This window comes from Homarus americanus, unplaced genomic scaffold (genome assembly GCF_018991925.1).
Source record: "Homarus americanus isolate GMGI-L3 unplaced genomic scaffold, GMGI_Hamer_2.0 scaffold54443, whole genome shotgun sequence".
NCBI lineage: Eukaryota > Metazoa > Arthropoda > Malacostraca > Decapoda > Nephropidae > Homarus > Homarus americanus.
In genome coordinates, this window is record NW_024750852.1 from 8,001,746 (window position 1) to 8,016,773 (window position 15,028).

At 45.7% G+C, this 15,028-nt stretch overlaps 1 protein-coding gene across 1 annotated transcript in view; it reads left to right on the forward strand.

Moving 5' to 3' along the window:
* LOC121854235 overlaps positions 1-1,677 on the forward strand; it is a 68,728-nt gene extending 67,051 nt beyond the window's left edge. The window contains exon 3 of the mRNA XM_042348749.1: positions 1,235-1,677. Within this exon, the coding sequence (XP_042204683.1) occupies positions 1,235-1,677 (443 nt within the window). The remainder of the gene's footprint in view (positions 1-1,234) is intronic.
* The last annotated feature ends 13,351 nt before the right edge of the window (positions 1,678-15,028 follow it).

The window sequence follows — 15,028 nt, forward strand, 5'->3', positions numbered from 1 at the left end:
CCACTGATTCAGCCAACAGCTACCTGAAGGGGGGTGGTAGGAGAAGGGCGGAGGGAAGGGGGAGGAGGGGAAGGTTACCGAGACAGACACACAGACGGCCTCGTAACCAACCTTTAAACGCTCCCAATCTCGGAGTGGTATCGCGCGGGGGTCGGCTAAACAGTGGGTCAAAAAGTGGAATTACCTGTCGGTCCACGTGTGCCTGATTGCACTTTTATGGCTTTTTATGGCCGAGACCAACAATTTAGTGACCTGGTAAAAGCCACAGGGAAGGTGGAGCGCCGTCCGGAAGAGATAATCTCGAGGGTCTCTCCATGTTCCGCTGATTATCTTCCTTCTTTCCTCCTCTCTCCTCTCTCCGAAATGTCTCAAATATGTCTGGTGTTCCTTTATCTCTGCCTCGTCTATCTGTACGTCCATTTGTCTGTGTCTTTATCTATTCTTTCATTTTTGTAACTAAACTAATCTCTCTCTCTCTCTCTCTCTCTCTCTCTCTCAACAACATCCAAAACATCAAGAAAACAGCCGTCCCCAACATCACCCAAACGATAACAAACGCTACAATGTATGACAGCGACGCCACAATGTTAAACAAAGGCTACATCAGGGCGTGAGTTATTTTCACCGGTATAATATCAACGTTGAACTGTACTACCTGACCACATTATATAATGAACCAAATTCAGTTCCCTTATCACCTGTCCTAATAACATAACATTTATAATTAGAACTTAAGTCTCTTCCTGGCTGAGTGCGTCGAGGAAAATTTCTTACATTTCAAAATAAGAGACGATTATAAAGCAATTTCAGAGGCAGGTAACCTTGCCACTAATGAGATACACCTGAGGTTATTTTGTCACCGCGTAGGTGTTGGATTGTAGTGTGTGTGTGTGTGTGTGTGTGTGTGTGTGTGTGTGTGTGACGTCAGTTGGGATGCCCTGGAGTGCCATTACAGCGTTAATGAGACGGTGCCAACGTACTCGATACAAATATATACTTAATGCTATAAATTATATATGTTTAGGTACACAGATGTATGTTTGAGTATACACCACAGGTCACACATCAAGAAAGCGGTCTTATTATACTACTGGTGTATACTATAATATCAGTATAGATGTATCTTTGTGTGTAGAGTGTAAATCTAACACAAACTGTGCCATCCACCTTAAAACTAATATATATATTTAATAGTGCCACCTTACTCTCAACAGTGCCACCTTACTCTCAACAGTGCCACCTTACTGTCAACAGTGCCACCTTACTGTCAACAGTGCCACCTTACTGTCAACAGTGCCACGTTACTCTCAACAGTGCCACCTTACTCTCAACAGTGCCACCTTACTCTCAACAGTGCCACCTTACTCTCAACAGTGCCACCTTACTCTCAACAGTCCACCCACTGTCAACAGTGCCACCTTAACTCTCAACAGTGCCACCTTACTGTCAACAGTGCCACCTTACTCTCAACAGTGCCACCTTACTCTCAACAGTGCCACCTTACTCTCAACAGTGCCACCTTACTCTCAACAGTGCCACCTTACTCCTATTCCCCTCATGATAATTAATGTGATGCAGGAAATGCTTCTGTCACTGTGTTGTGTGTATGCTAATGAGACAGGTTGTTACTGCAGCCAAACCATTTTTCAAGAAATTGTGAAACTGGAGATGTGTTGACAGTTGGGCTTTTGTGTGTGCGTGTGTGTGGGTGTGTGGATATCTAACACACACACAAACACACACAAGGCAATAGTAGACAAACACATTCAGACAAAAACTAATAAGATGAATTCATTATAAAACAAACACCAAGAGCAGTTCACGAGATACTTTATGCCGCTCGTGATAAAGACAAACTCCTCACTCACGAGAAATATAACCACATCCATCAGTCAGGCCGGGAGAGACTGTTGACTATAACCGAGCTGCCTAAACTCTCACATCCTCAGTAAAATTAAACACGACGACACAGAAACACCCCAACCTCCCTCGTATATGCAAAACTGCTGTCGGACCTAATGGTGACTGAACGACGACCCGACAGGACACAGCACGTCACGACCAGACACGACTTTAACACGAGTGACCCCTGTCCTGATCAGCCTCCAACAAGTGAAACATTAATTGCATGGAACCCTGACGTCCATTGGCGCCACTAGTGTGTGTGTGTGTGTGTGTGTGTGTGTGTGTGCGTGCGTGCGTGCGTGCGTGCGTGTGTATACTATGCGTGTCCACTTCCATTCTCGCTTCTCCGGACTTCGCCACGCGCACTGAAAACATGGGACAGGAAGCGGGTAGTTGTCGATTTTTTTCTTCTTTTTATGGAGGGGGCTGATGAACTTATTTGTCAAGCGGTTTAATTGTCATGTTACTGGTGGATGAAGCAGGAAGACTCTCTCTCTCTCTCTCTCTCTCTCTCTCTCTCTCTCTCTCTCTCTCTCTCTCTCTCTCTCAACGCTGTATTATTATTCCTCCTGATAGACATACAGACACATCCCTCACTGAGACACTGAACTGTATATATAATATCTTCCAGACAGACAGTGTGATGGGGTCAGTCTCTCTCTCTCTCTCTCTCTCTCTCTCTCTCTCTCTCTCCTCTCTCTCTCTCTCTCTCTCTCTCTCTCTCTCTCTCTCTCTCTCGTGGACGCCATCCTCACGCCCATCACCACCCTTAACGCCCATCTTTTCTGCCTCAAGTGGTCCTTCCCCCTCTCATCTTACCTTCCATCCAGCCCCTCCCCTTTCTTTCTCTCCCATCACTCCTCCCCTTAACCCCCTCACCCTTCTTTCTCTCCCATTACCCTCCCCCTTAACCCCCCTCACCCTTCTTTCTCTCCCATTACCCTCCCTCCTTACCCCCACCATGGTCGTTACATACCCGGCGCTGGTGAGGTCATTAGCAGGTCGTAATGAAGGCCTCCTCCAGACCTTCGTTAGCTCGTTAGTGCCACGGTCAACGAGGCACTCTGCTGTCCACTCCCGCCCGCCAGCACTCCACCAACCTGAAGAAGCCACCACATGAGACTCGTTGGGTGAGATGACGTTAAGACGCTGACGAGTATGTCTGAGTGTAGCCCGTCACATATGCTTCACCATGTTTGTTATATAACTTTTACTGTACACACACACACACACACACACACACACACACGTACGTTAGCCATCTGTTACACTTTTAATTGACGAGAGAATTGCCGCCTAGATCTTTAGTAATTATATATCGCTTGAATTCCAGTCTTAATTAATTTCAAATATCCTCTACTGTTTACATTCCCGATATTATCATTCATCCTTTATTATACAAGTCCCATAAACTGGGTGGTGACAGTGTTGCCAATATTCTCCCTCTGCGGCGGTTCACCTGTCACGTCCCAGGGCATCTGTACTCATCTGTCAGGTTAATTAACCCCTTGAAGAGCTCCCACATATCAATGATGATCTTTTTCCTTTGTGATACATTATTGTGGCCGTGATATATTTCCTCCGTCACACATCTGGCTGATACCAAGTCTGAAGAAGGTTAATTAACCCTCACTGAACATTTCTGGCGAATAAAATTTTACTATGTTTCTTTAAGGATTATTACCACTTCATTAGGCTTTTTCTTGATCTTCTTGATGGTCGTATATAAGGTCCCCCGTCGTCATCATATTTCCCTCACGCTCATAACCATAAGCCGTGTGTCCTCCACGTCTTATCTCACTAAAGAGGTCCCGGGGTAGACGCCATTTACTAAAGACGCAGATGAGGTAAAATTGTCCTGGTAGTAACGTACTGTATATATATCTATATTATTTCCTTTGCTCTCCTCCGTCCCTTCCTCCGAGACGCGGCCCCTCTGCTGCCTCAGGCCAATAGTCACTTTTGGTGTTGTGCGCTGAAAATTACATTACCAGCTGGCATAACAAGATGACGGAGTTGAAGGTACTTTGGTGAGTTTTCTGTCCTTGATGTTTTCCTGCTCCGGCGCCTCCACAACAATTTCTCTTCTATACGTTTTCTATGAGAAGTCGTGTCCTCTTGGCTCTCCTCTTGACGTCTTTTATCGGTATTTTTGTTTCTTTTATTGCTTTATCTTTCATATTTTTCTCTGCGTTTCGTCGTGTCACCCTTTTGATGATCGTTTCAAATACAGTTGTAAGTTTTCCCGTAAAGTTAAACAACAAATTTTTAACCGGACAAAATGTTTGAGTGGTAGCGTGTTACCCCATCCATCATCTTCACGAGGAAGGCTGATGGTCCGTGATACCAGCTACACTACGACTCACCGATTCCACCTCCGCCGCCTCTGTCATCCGTTTTCCTTTTTTTGACATTTTAACGAAGACCTTATCTCCTGGAAGCTTGCCGCCGCCCTCCTCATCTTCGTTGTTATTTTCCGGATCAGTACCCGGCAGTAATTGGGGCCCAGGAGAGACATAGGGTCCGTATCAGGCTGTCAAAGCCCGGCTTCGTTCGGCCCAGTGACTTCCTCTGGGCGAGCAAAGCCAGGATGGCTAAAGGGTATTAGAGACACATGGCTATCTCACGCTGCCTGCCTGCATGCGTTGCCTGCAGCCTTGTATCACAGGTGACGGCTCACTGTGTCTCTACGTGAATGATGAGAGCATAGCGTGATGTTTGACTTTACTGATACAGTAGTTATACTTTGATGTGTTTAATCATAGGAACTAACGTAATGTTTACTGTATAAGGAAGCGTTTTGACCCGTTGAGGTGGTGTTAGTGTAACATTAAAGCTGGTGTGTGGTAAAGGATGAACCCAGAGTATTAAGAGCTGGTGATATAACGCGGCATTACTATACTGTGAGTGTTGGCCTCGTGTGTTTCTGGTGATATACTGGGTTCAAACGTGTATTGGTTTACCATCATATATTACGATTTTAGTTAATTTTACAAACCACCACTAAACTACAAGAGTTAAAACCTAACCTACCACCATACGACTTTCAAACAATTAAACCACACACTAATATTTCTAGCACAAGCTGAAACACTATCCTATATCACCCAAACAAATAACCTAACCTTTCCCCACTTCATCAAATTACACAATAAACAGGAGAATAAAACACAACTCAAACACTAATTACTGAAAAAATATTAACACTAAAAAAACAACCAAGTTTATAGTGATATAATGTGTCCTATAATCCTAGTCATCTCCACACACTCAAATGTTAAGTGGTCTAAACACATCAGGGTATTTACTAACTTCTTTCTGTATAATCTCATCCATCCATGAAATCCCTACACGTCACCCAACCTCCCCCCGAGTCCCTTTACATTCTTCTCAATTGAACTATTATGCAGATGTAATTACAGTACCGGGGTTTTTATAACTGAATCTCTCATTTCATAGTCCCCCCTCCACCACCACTCAGGCATATTTCACCTTAAGATTAACCACCCTAAAGCTAACTCAAACCTAACCTAACCTTGTACAGCTAACCTAACCTAACTTAACCTAACCTAACCTAACCTAACCTAACCTAACCTAACCTAACCTAACCTAACCTAACTTAACCAAACCAGACCCCCCCCCTAGATGCCGTTAGGGTATTAAATCTTAAGATAAAATAATCTAAGGTGGGGGAGCTAATCTTCATGTGATCTGAGTCTGGTACCAGTGTCCGACAAACTGCTGGGAACAAGAGCATTTCTCGCCTCACTGCCTGTTACAATATCGCTGTAATTACTGAAGGCTCGACCCCGGACTGCCCCGCCAGTGAGTTGTGACCGGTCTGTCTTTTACCCGTCTGGGGATGTGCCAGGTTAACTGTTGGTCCCTGTTGTGTCTGTCTGTTGTTAACTGTTGGTCCCTGTTGTTAACTGTTGGTCCCTGTTGTGTCTGTCTGTTGTTAACTGTTGGTCCCTGTTGTGTCTGTCTGTTGTTAACTGTTGGTGTCTGTTGTGTCTGTCTGTTGTTAACTGTTGGTGTCTGTTGTGTCTGTCTGTTGTTGGTGTCTGTTTTTATTGTAGTAAACTCTCCTCTCTCTCTCTCTCTCTCTCTCTCTCTCTCTCTCCCTAAAGTGGTTACAATTAAACCATAACTACGGCCAACTATATCACCATTACCAAATAATTGACTATGTAATTTACCTCAATGTTTTACGAACGTCATTACATATTAATGATTAGTCGACTTATTAATAATGCATAGTGAAAGGCAATGGAGTAATTAACGTTCACGGATTACAGGTACAAATTATATGATATATTTTTTTTTACAGGATTAGTCAAAATCATAGAGGGTATTGAACTATGATTATGTAGCACTGTGTGTGAGTGTGTGTGAGTGTGTGTGTGTGTGTGTGTGTGTGTGTGAGTGTGTGTGTGTGTGTGTATGCGTGTGTGTATGTGTGTGTGTGTATGTGTGTGTGTGTGTGTGTGTGTGTGTGTGTGTGTGTGTGTGTTTGTTTTGAAGTGCGGGATTACTGAAACGTGAAATTGGGATATTATGAATTCGAATAATTTTATTTGGACAGACAATGCACGGGTAAATGGCCTCCTCCTCCTCCTCCTCTTCCTTCCCCTTCCTCCCCCTTCCTCTTGTTCTCTCTTTCTCTTCCTTCCCTTCTCCTCTTCTTCTTTCTCCTCCACAAGTAGAGTAGCGACAACACCTTTGGTTAACCACTATACATGAATACACCAAAAGAATAAATTAAATAAAAACAAAAAAATAATCTAACATTAAAATTATATAAAACAGCTTAACAACAACAACTCTCCTTAATTAAACTAAAATATTTATGTGTAAATTAACTAACACCTAATCCCCCTTAATTACCTTATAAAACACCACTTCCCTCATCAATTATAATTAAGTATATTTTCTCTCATTACACAACACGTTTCCCAGAATTAGGATACGACATTTTCCTCTAATGAAAATCCAACAAATTAATCCCAAATTACTAAATGTGTTTCCTCTAATTAGTAATATTATTCCCGTGTGCCTTAATGAACAGGTGAACTGAAGTAATTGTATATATCAAATGGTAATAAAGTCGAGTTGAAACAGACAGACAGACAGACAGAGACAACGCGTTCTAACATCACCCAGTTCACACACACACACACACACACACCTACCTCTACCTCAAAGCATGTTACCACTCACGAACGAAGCTCCACACTATGACACGCACACAGTCACTATAACACGTACACAGTCACTATAACACGTACACAGTCACTATAACACGCACACATTCACTATAACACGCACACAGTCACTATAACACGCACACAATCACTATAACACGCACACAGTCACTATAACACGCACACAGTCGCTATAACACGTACACAGTCACTATAACACGTACACAGTCACTATAACACGCACACAGTCACTATAACACGCACACAATCACTATAACACGCACACAGTCACTATAACACGCACACAGATCACTATAACACGCACACAGTCACTATAACACGCAGTCACTATAACACGCGCACAGTCACTATAACACGTACACAGGTGAAGGTAGTACTTAAGGGCTATTCCTATTAACTCCACTTAGTGAGTCTTGAAGATTTATTTTACCAGACCTACTTATTACGGATGATTTTACCTGTCCTATTAATTACTGATGACATTACCTGATCTACTAATTACTGACGACATTACCTGACCTACTAAATACTGATTACTTTACCTGTCCGACTAATTACGGATGAATTTACCTGTCCTACTAAATACCTATTAAAGCCAGGAAACATAATGAATACTTTACGTTACTTGTATAGACAACAGGACCTGAGTTTGTACAGGTAACCCCGTTAAAGCCTTCATTGTCCTTCGTTATTCCCTCTGTTAAGCTTCGTTATATATTTTTTGTGTGTTTCCTTAAGAATCGTTGTATATGGATCATCTGAAGAACATCCACTCCAGTTTATTTCACCTGAAGATTATCCACTAATACTATTTTGGGGGGATGAGGTTAGGTTAGGTTAAGCTAGGTTAGGTTAGGTTAGGTAAGCACTATGGTGGTTAATCTTCTTCAGGCGATCTAAAACCTCTTTATATCTCGCTAGTAATCAGTTCAACAGCATTATGTACCAACAGTGTATCAGGTGGACATCAAAATATACTCTACAGTGTCCAGCGTCTCTACTTAAGTCTCTCTACCATCACCCGTCTCTACTTAAGTCTCTCTACCATCACCCGTCTCTACTTAAGTCTCTCTACCATCACCCGTCTCTACTTAAGTCTCTACCATAACCCAATAAACTGTCCCTACACTTCTACTTTACGTCCCACGCAAACTCCTCCTAAATATTTAAAGTCTTGCAACATTTTTTGTTTTTTTTCACCAAACCTCTAACATCCGTCAAACAAGTTCCTCGTTTTTGTTCTTCTTTCCAAAACTCTAATACTTCACGCCAAATTACCCCCGAACAATGTGAGTGGCGAGGCAGTAACGTTAATTCACTTGTCATGAGGGAAAGGGGGTGGTAGGGGGAAGGGAATGGGAGGGAGGAAGGGGAGAGGGAGGAGGGTGGTGGGGGGAAGGAAGGGAGGAAGGAGGATGGTAAGGGATGGGGACGGAGGGGTGGGGGGAGTTGGGGTAGAGGGGGAGGGGGGTAGTCTTCACCTGGCAGAGAGGAACCTGATATTGGAGGTGTGGGAAGGTGGTGAAACAGTAGAGCTCAGGTTATGTGTGTGTGTGTGTGTGTGTGTGTGGCATTGGTGGCTGGCTGGCTGTGTCCGCCTCATTACTGTACTGCTTTAATACAGTCACTGCCCCGCCCCCCAAACAAATATCTTAACACACCACCAACTACAACATCATCATTTACTTTTGTTTCATTCCTTACTTCATTCATTTCTCATTCATCCACCCTTTCCTTTAGTTCTTTCATTCTCCTCCTTTATCTTCCCTTAATTTACCTCCTTCATTATACTCTCTTCTCCTCCACCTACATCCCCCCCCACCCACCACCCGTCCTCAGTGTCAGAAAAATAATGGTAGGTAACCTTACTGGTGACCGGTGGACCAAACTCCCGAAATTAATGACTGGGAAGCCAATTACTGAGTCGTAAGTGTCACGGACGGAGATCGGCACCGGGAGGGAGGGGGGGGGGGTTAGGACGGACGGACGGACGGACGGACGGACACACACACACACCGCCTCAGAATAATATCCATTCCACGTTCCCTTCCTCCACCTTGATGACGGGGGTGAGTGGTCCTCCGTCTGTATTTTGGATCGTCACGTTCCTACTACTATCCCTGCCCTTACTACTCTGTTACTGCCCCATGTTACTGCCCCTGCTACTGCCCCAAGGTACCTACATCCCTCTTGTTTACTGCCCCATGTTACTGCCACTGCTACTGCCCCAAGGTACCTACATCTCTCTTGTTCCATTACCAATTTGATTTCCAAAGCCAACTGTTTCGTGCCTCTCTTGAACCAGTTTTCTGCCTAAAAACCGACTTCTTGAAGCACATACAGTATATCCCCCTTGAACCTGAACGCCTTGAACTACTTTTCTCCCTTGAATCACTTTTTACACTTGAACCCAACACCTTGAATCTCTTTCCTCACTTGAACCGGGCCTCTTGAACCACTTTCCTCCTTGAACCACCTACAGTTTATCTCCCCTGCCTACTGAACCATGCCATTTGCTTTGGACAATACATTCCCTCCCCTGGCTAACGAACCAACAACCTTCTCTCTATTAGGCCACAACCCCCTTTCTCTTTTAATTGGCTCCTACCCTACCCTACCCCCCATTAAACAACACCCCTCTCCTCCCCACAGTTCCCCGTACACCAGACCCAGGGGCATGACGTGGTGGGCGCGAGGCCGTGGCGAACATGATACCCCTGGCAGAGCGGCCCAGACCAAAGTCAACACCCGGATACTAATTAGGGAGGATGTCTTCGTTGTTGGAACACCAGCGTCGCCTGTTGACTCTGTGGCCGAGCTTGACAGACTTTTAAAAAGGAGAAAAAGATCGCTGTTTAATTTGTCTATATTTGTTTTGGTGACTGGCTTGTGTGTGTGTGTGTGTGTGTGTAGGAGATGCCTGTGTGTGTGCCGGGTTGGAATCCCTTTGATTCCCTTGCTTGTACAACTCAGGTAGACTCGTTTTGTTAAGTGAAAAGTTTATTTAGAGTCTTTGTTGAATAAGTAGCTATTTAGAAGTGAATTATGGGAGACTCTTTGTTGACGTAGATTGTTTGGTTAAGTTAATAATTGTGTCTTTTAAAATAATGCTCAGTGTACAAAGATTCACTTTACTTCAACAAATAAAAGTCATTCCGCAGCGACTGACCTGCAAAGTCATTGATAAACAACACAATCACCAAGAGTCTTGTTTTAAGTCTGAGTTACCTGCCCAAGGACACACCCCGCCACTCACTATTAACGTTTAAAAACCATTAGTGTTAAGCCTTCACAGTATCGATAGCTATTAGTTTAGAGTCAAGTTAAATTATTATACTCAATTCTTTTAGCGACAAAATTTAATACCAACAGAATGAAATGTTCTTTGTGTAAATGTTTATTGTGTACATCAGTTTCCCCTCTTTACATGACGCTGGTGTTGTTACGACCACTGACAAGGACTCCTTTGGTCGCTAACATGTGTCTTGTCACCCGATGGTTGCTTTTGTGTGAGATAACAATTCATTCTAATTTTCTAACTGTTTTCTTGCTTGCATAAATGTTGTTTTGACTAGTTAATCGTTTCTCTTGTTGCTCTCATCAACCAGTAACTTATTTTACTTGTTGTTTTGACTTGATATGTAATTTTTTTAAGGATGGGGGTCTCCAGTATTTTAAGGATGGGGGTCTCCAGTATTTTAAGGATGGGGGTCTTCACTACTTTAAGGATTTGGGGTCTCCACTACTTTAAGGATGGGGGTCTCCTATAATCTCGTGAAGGAGGAGGAACATTCTCTCTTTCTCTTCCAATCGTTTATGGGATGACTCGACTCATTACCTTCTTTCAGACAGACATATGTGACGTAATGCCTAAAGTGGGGAGTGTCTCCTGGGAGATGGGGAGGAGGGGGAGGGGAAGGGGAGGGATGGGGAGGGGTAGAGATAAGAGGGAATGGCAGGGTAGGGATGGAAGGTGATGGGAGGGGATGGTGGAGAGACTACTGTGAAGGGGGGAGGGGGAAGGTTGAGGAGAGAGGAAGGGACTCCGATGATGGGGTCCAAGTAGGTATGTGGGGGGGAAGTGGGATAAAAAACCGAATAAAGGGAGGAGGTGGAGGAAGGAAGGGAGGGGAGAGAAGGGTGATCGATGCAACTAAGTGAGAGATGAGGAAGAGGAAGAAGATTTTTAGTAAGAAGAGGGAGGCAGGATGTCCAGTGATAGCTTCCACTTAGAGAGAGGAAGAAGGAAAAAATAAAGAAGAAATGAGAGGTAATGGTACAGGAAGTAAGGAGGCAGGGGGAAGGAAGAGTGAGGGGGAGGATGAAGAAGACTGAAGAGGAAGAGTGGTGAGGAGGAGAAGGAGGAAGAGGAACAGAGGTATAAGTAGCCCCTTCAACGCCTCATCAACCACGAGTGAACCTTGACGTGGGCAAATTACACACTTCATTACCCCCTCTCAGGACCCACACACATCCTCACCGTCTCTGTCAACATCAACAAACATAAAAAAAAATCTTCTCTATACAAATCCTTCCACAGCAGATCGCCAGTGTAGGCAGTAGAGAGGTGAGCAAATGTTCGTCTGGCGTAGTATCGTCATATGGATCTCTCACACCACCTCACCTTCGTCTCTTTCTCAGTAACATGAATTTGTTTTTATTTTTGGAGCCGTCAATCGTCTTCTCGCGCCACAGTGAATCGTCAGGGTAGGCAGAAGGTGAATGAATGATCGCCAGACGCTGTTGATTACTCGTGCTGGCGGTGTCATTATACAGTATGTCTACGAGCATTTAGCAAATACATACCAGTATATAGATTGTCTCTGTGTTGACTCATTATACCTCTGTCAGCCAGCTCTATGAATGCTAATCCTGACTGACTGATCGGTTTACTAACTGACTGACATACTGATTTTACCAACTGACTGACTGGTTTACTAACTGACTTACTGAGAGAACATTTCACCTGACACGCGAAGCTCGGACCCCGCCACACAGCCAGAGCTTAATTAAGACCAATACTCATCATCGTCCTTGTTGATTCGACTCTGTTATAAAAAAAAGTTCTCTTACAACCAATACCATACGAGGATCATCCTTTATACATATAACCTTCCAGAGAGAGAGAGGAGAGAGGCAGAGGAGGAGGGGGGAGGGGGGGGAAGGGGAAGCAAATGAAAACACCAGCGACACACAGCAACCCTCCCATCACCACAACACACCACCACTATATTACCTATTCATCGGCTCTGTCCCCAAACTGTCTGGATTACACCATTAAGTGATGTAATAACCAGGTATGACTCTTATATCACCATTAACACCGCATGATTCAGGGTCAGGATAAAAGGGTCACTATGGTCAAATATGAACGTGTTATTACGTCCCTACGGTACACCCACGATCTTGCTCACCACACCTACCACCCCGCCCACACGGTACACCCACGATCTTGCTCACCACACCTACCACCCAGCCCACACGACACACCCACGATCTTGCTCACCACACCCACCACACCTACCACCGCCCGCCTGGTACCCGATCTTGCTCACCACCTACCCCGCCCACGGCCCGCCAGTCTTGCTCCCACCTACCCCGCCACGGCCTTTTACCCGATCTTGCTCACCACTACCACCGCCCACGGTACCACGATCTTACTCACCACCACCACCTTACACGGCACACCCGATCTTGCTCACCACCTACCCGCCCACGACACACACGATCTGCTCACCACCTACCACCCGCCCACGGCACCGATCTTGCTCCCACCACACCTACCACCCCGCCCACACACACCACGATCTTGCTCACCCACCCACCACCCCGCCCCGCCACGGTACACGATCTTGCTCACCACCACCCCGCCACGACACACCCGATCTTGCTCACCACACCTACCACCCCGCCCACAGCACACCCGGTCGCCACCCACACCCACCACCCCGCCGCCACGGTACGATCTTGCTCACCCTACACCCCGCCCGCGACACACCCACGATCTTGCTCCACCACCTACCACCCCCGCCCACACGGCCTTACACCACGATCTTACTCACCACACCTACCACCCCCTTTGGTACACGATCTTATCACCACCTACCACCCTTACGACACACCCGATCTTGCTCACCACACCACCGCCACGACACACCACGATCTTGCTCACCACACCTACCACCCCTTACGGCACCGATCTTGCTCACCACCTACCACCGCCCACACGACACCCACGATCTTGCTCACCACCTACCCCCGCCCATACAGGTACACCGATCTTGCTCCACCACACTACCCACCCCGCCCACGACACACGATCTTGCTCACCACCACCCCACCCGGCACACACCCACGATCTTGCTCACCACACCACCACCCCGCCCACACGGCACACCCACCATCTTGCTCACCACACCCACCACCCCGCCCACACGACACACCCACGATCTTGCTCACCACACCCACCACCCCACCAACCACACCCATCCTGGTTAAGTGTTGTCCATCGCCCACCACATCAAAGACACACTCACACCCATGCACCCACTTCATCACCCGCCCGAACACACACACTTACACCCATACACCCACTTCATCACCCACCAACCCGCCCGAACACACACACTCACACACCCACTTCATCACCCACCAACCCGCCCGAACACACACCCTCACACCCATACACCCACTTCATCACCCACCCATCCGAACACACAGACACCGACACACACCCCCATACACCAACTTCATCACCCGCCAAACACACAAACAAACAAACACACACACACATATATAATAAGCTACACGACACCTTAAAACACTCCACCCACTCGTAAACTCTAGAGAAAATACCTGCAAATAATTCAAGAGACTGAAGTTACCTGGAGGGCGGCGTGTGTGTGTGTGTGTGTGTGTGTCACCTCAACACCCCAGGCAGGCGACACACTCCCACACATACCTTCGTTAAACTTTTGGCTGCGTCTAGTTGCCAAAATAACACCTTTCCGAATCTAGCTGACGGATGTTTTTGGCGAGTGATGGATGATTTTTCGCGGATGTTAGATGTTTTTCGCGGATGTTGGATGTTTTAGGTGAATGATAGAAGTTTTTCGTGAATGACAGATGCCTTTTTTGTCGCGAGCGGTGGATGTTTTTTTTTCCAGCCACTAAGTTTTATCCTGAGCAAGAAAAATTTTTATGAAAGTCTCGGTGAAATTTCTACGCCATTTTGCCCACAGTCTCAGTACTATGTTAGCTTAAATAAGGTTAGATATCGTTACGTCAAGTTTGGTAGGGTTAGGTAACGTTAGGTAAATTTAGGTTAAATTAGGTTAAGTTTGCAGGTTAGGTTAGGTTAAGGAAGGAAAGAGGGAGGGAGGGTGGCGGTAAGAGAGTAGGTGAGGAGAGGAAGGTGTGTTGTGTGGGGTGGGGGGGTGTGGGGTGAAGGGGGGTGTGGGGTGTAGGGGTGAGAGGGGGTGAACAGACAAGGAACGGTATGGGAAGCTAGACAATGGGGGAGGTGTGGTGTAGGTGGGGGCGGGAAAGGATAGTAACGAACGAGGTCTTGGTAACGAAGAGACGAGAGACGAGTGCGTGTATGTGTATAGGTGTGTGTGTGTATATGTGTGTGTATATGTGTATGTGTATATATGTGTGTATATGTGTATGTGTATATGTACTGTAAGTGTATGTGGGAAGTGGAGGGTAGTGGTGGTGTATATATGAAGGGGAGGACTGTGTGTGTGTGTGTGTGTGTGTGTGTGTGTGTGTGTGAAGAGGTGAGAAAGATGATGTTTACAGATGTGGCTTGAATGAGAGAGAGAGAGAGAGAGAGAGAGAGAGAGAGAGAGAGAGAGAGAGAGAGAGAAGAAAAAAAGACGCGAAACCAAAAAAAA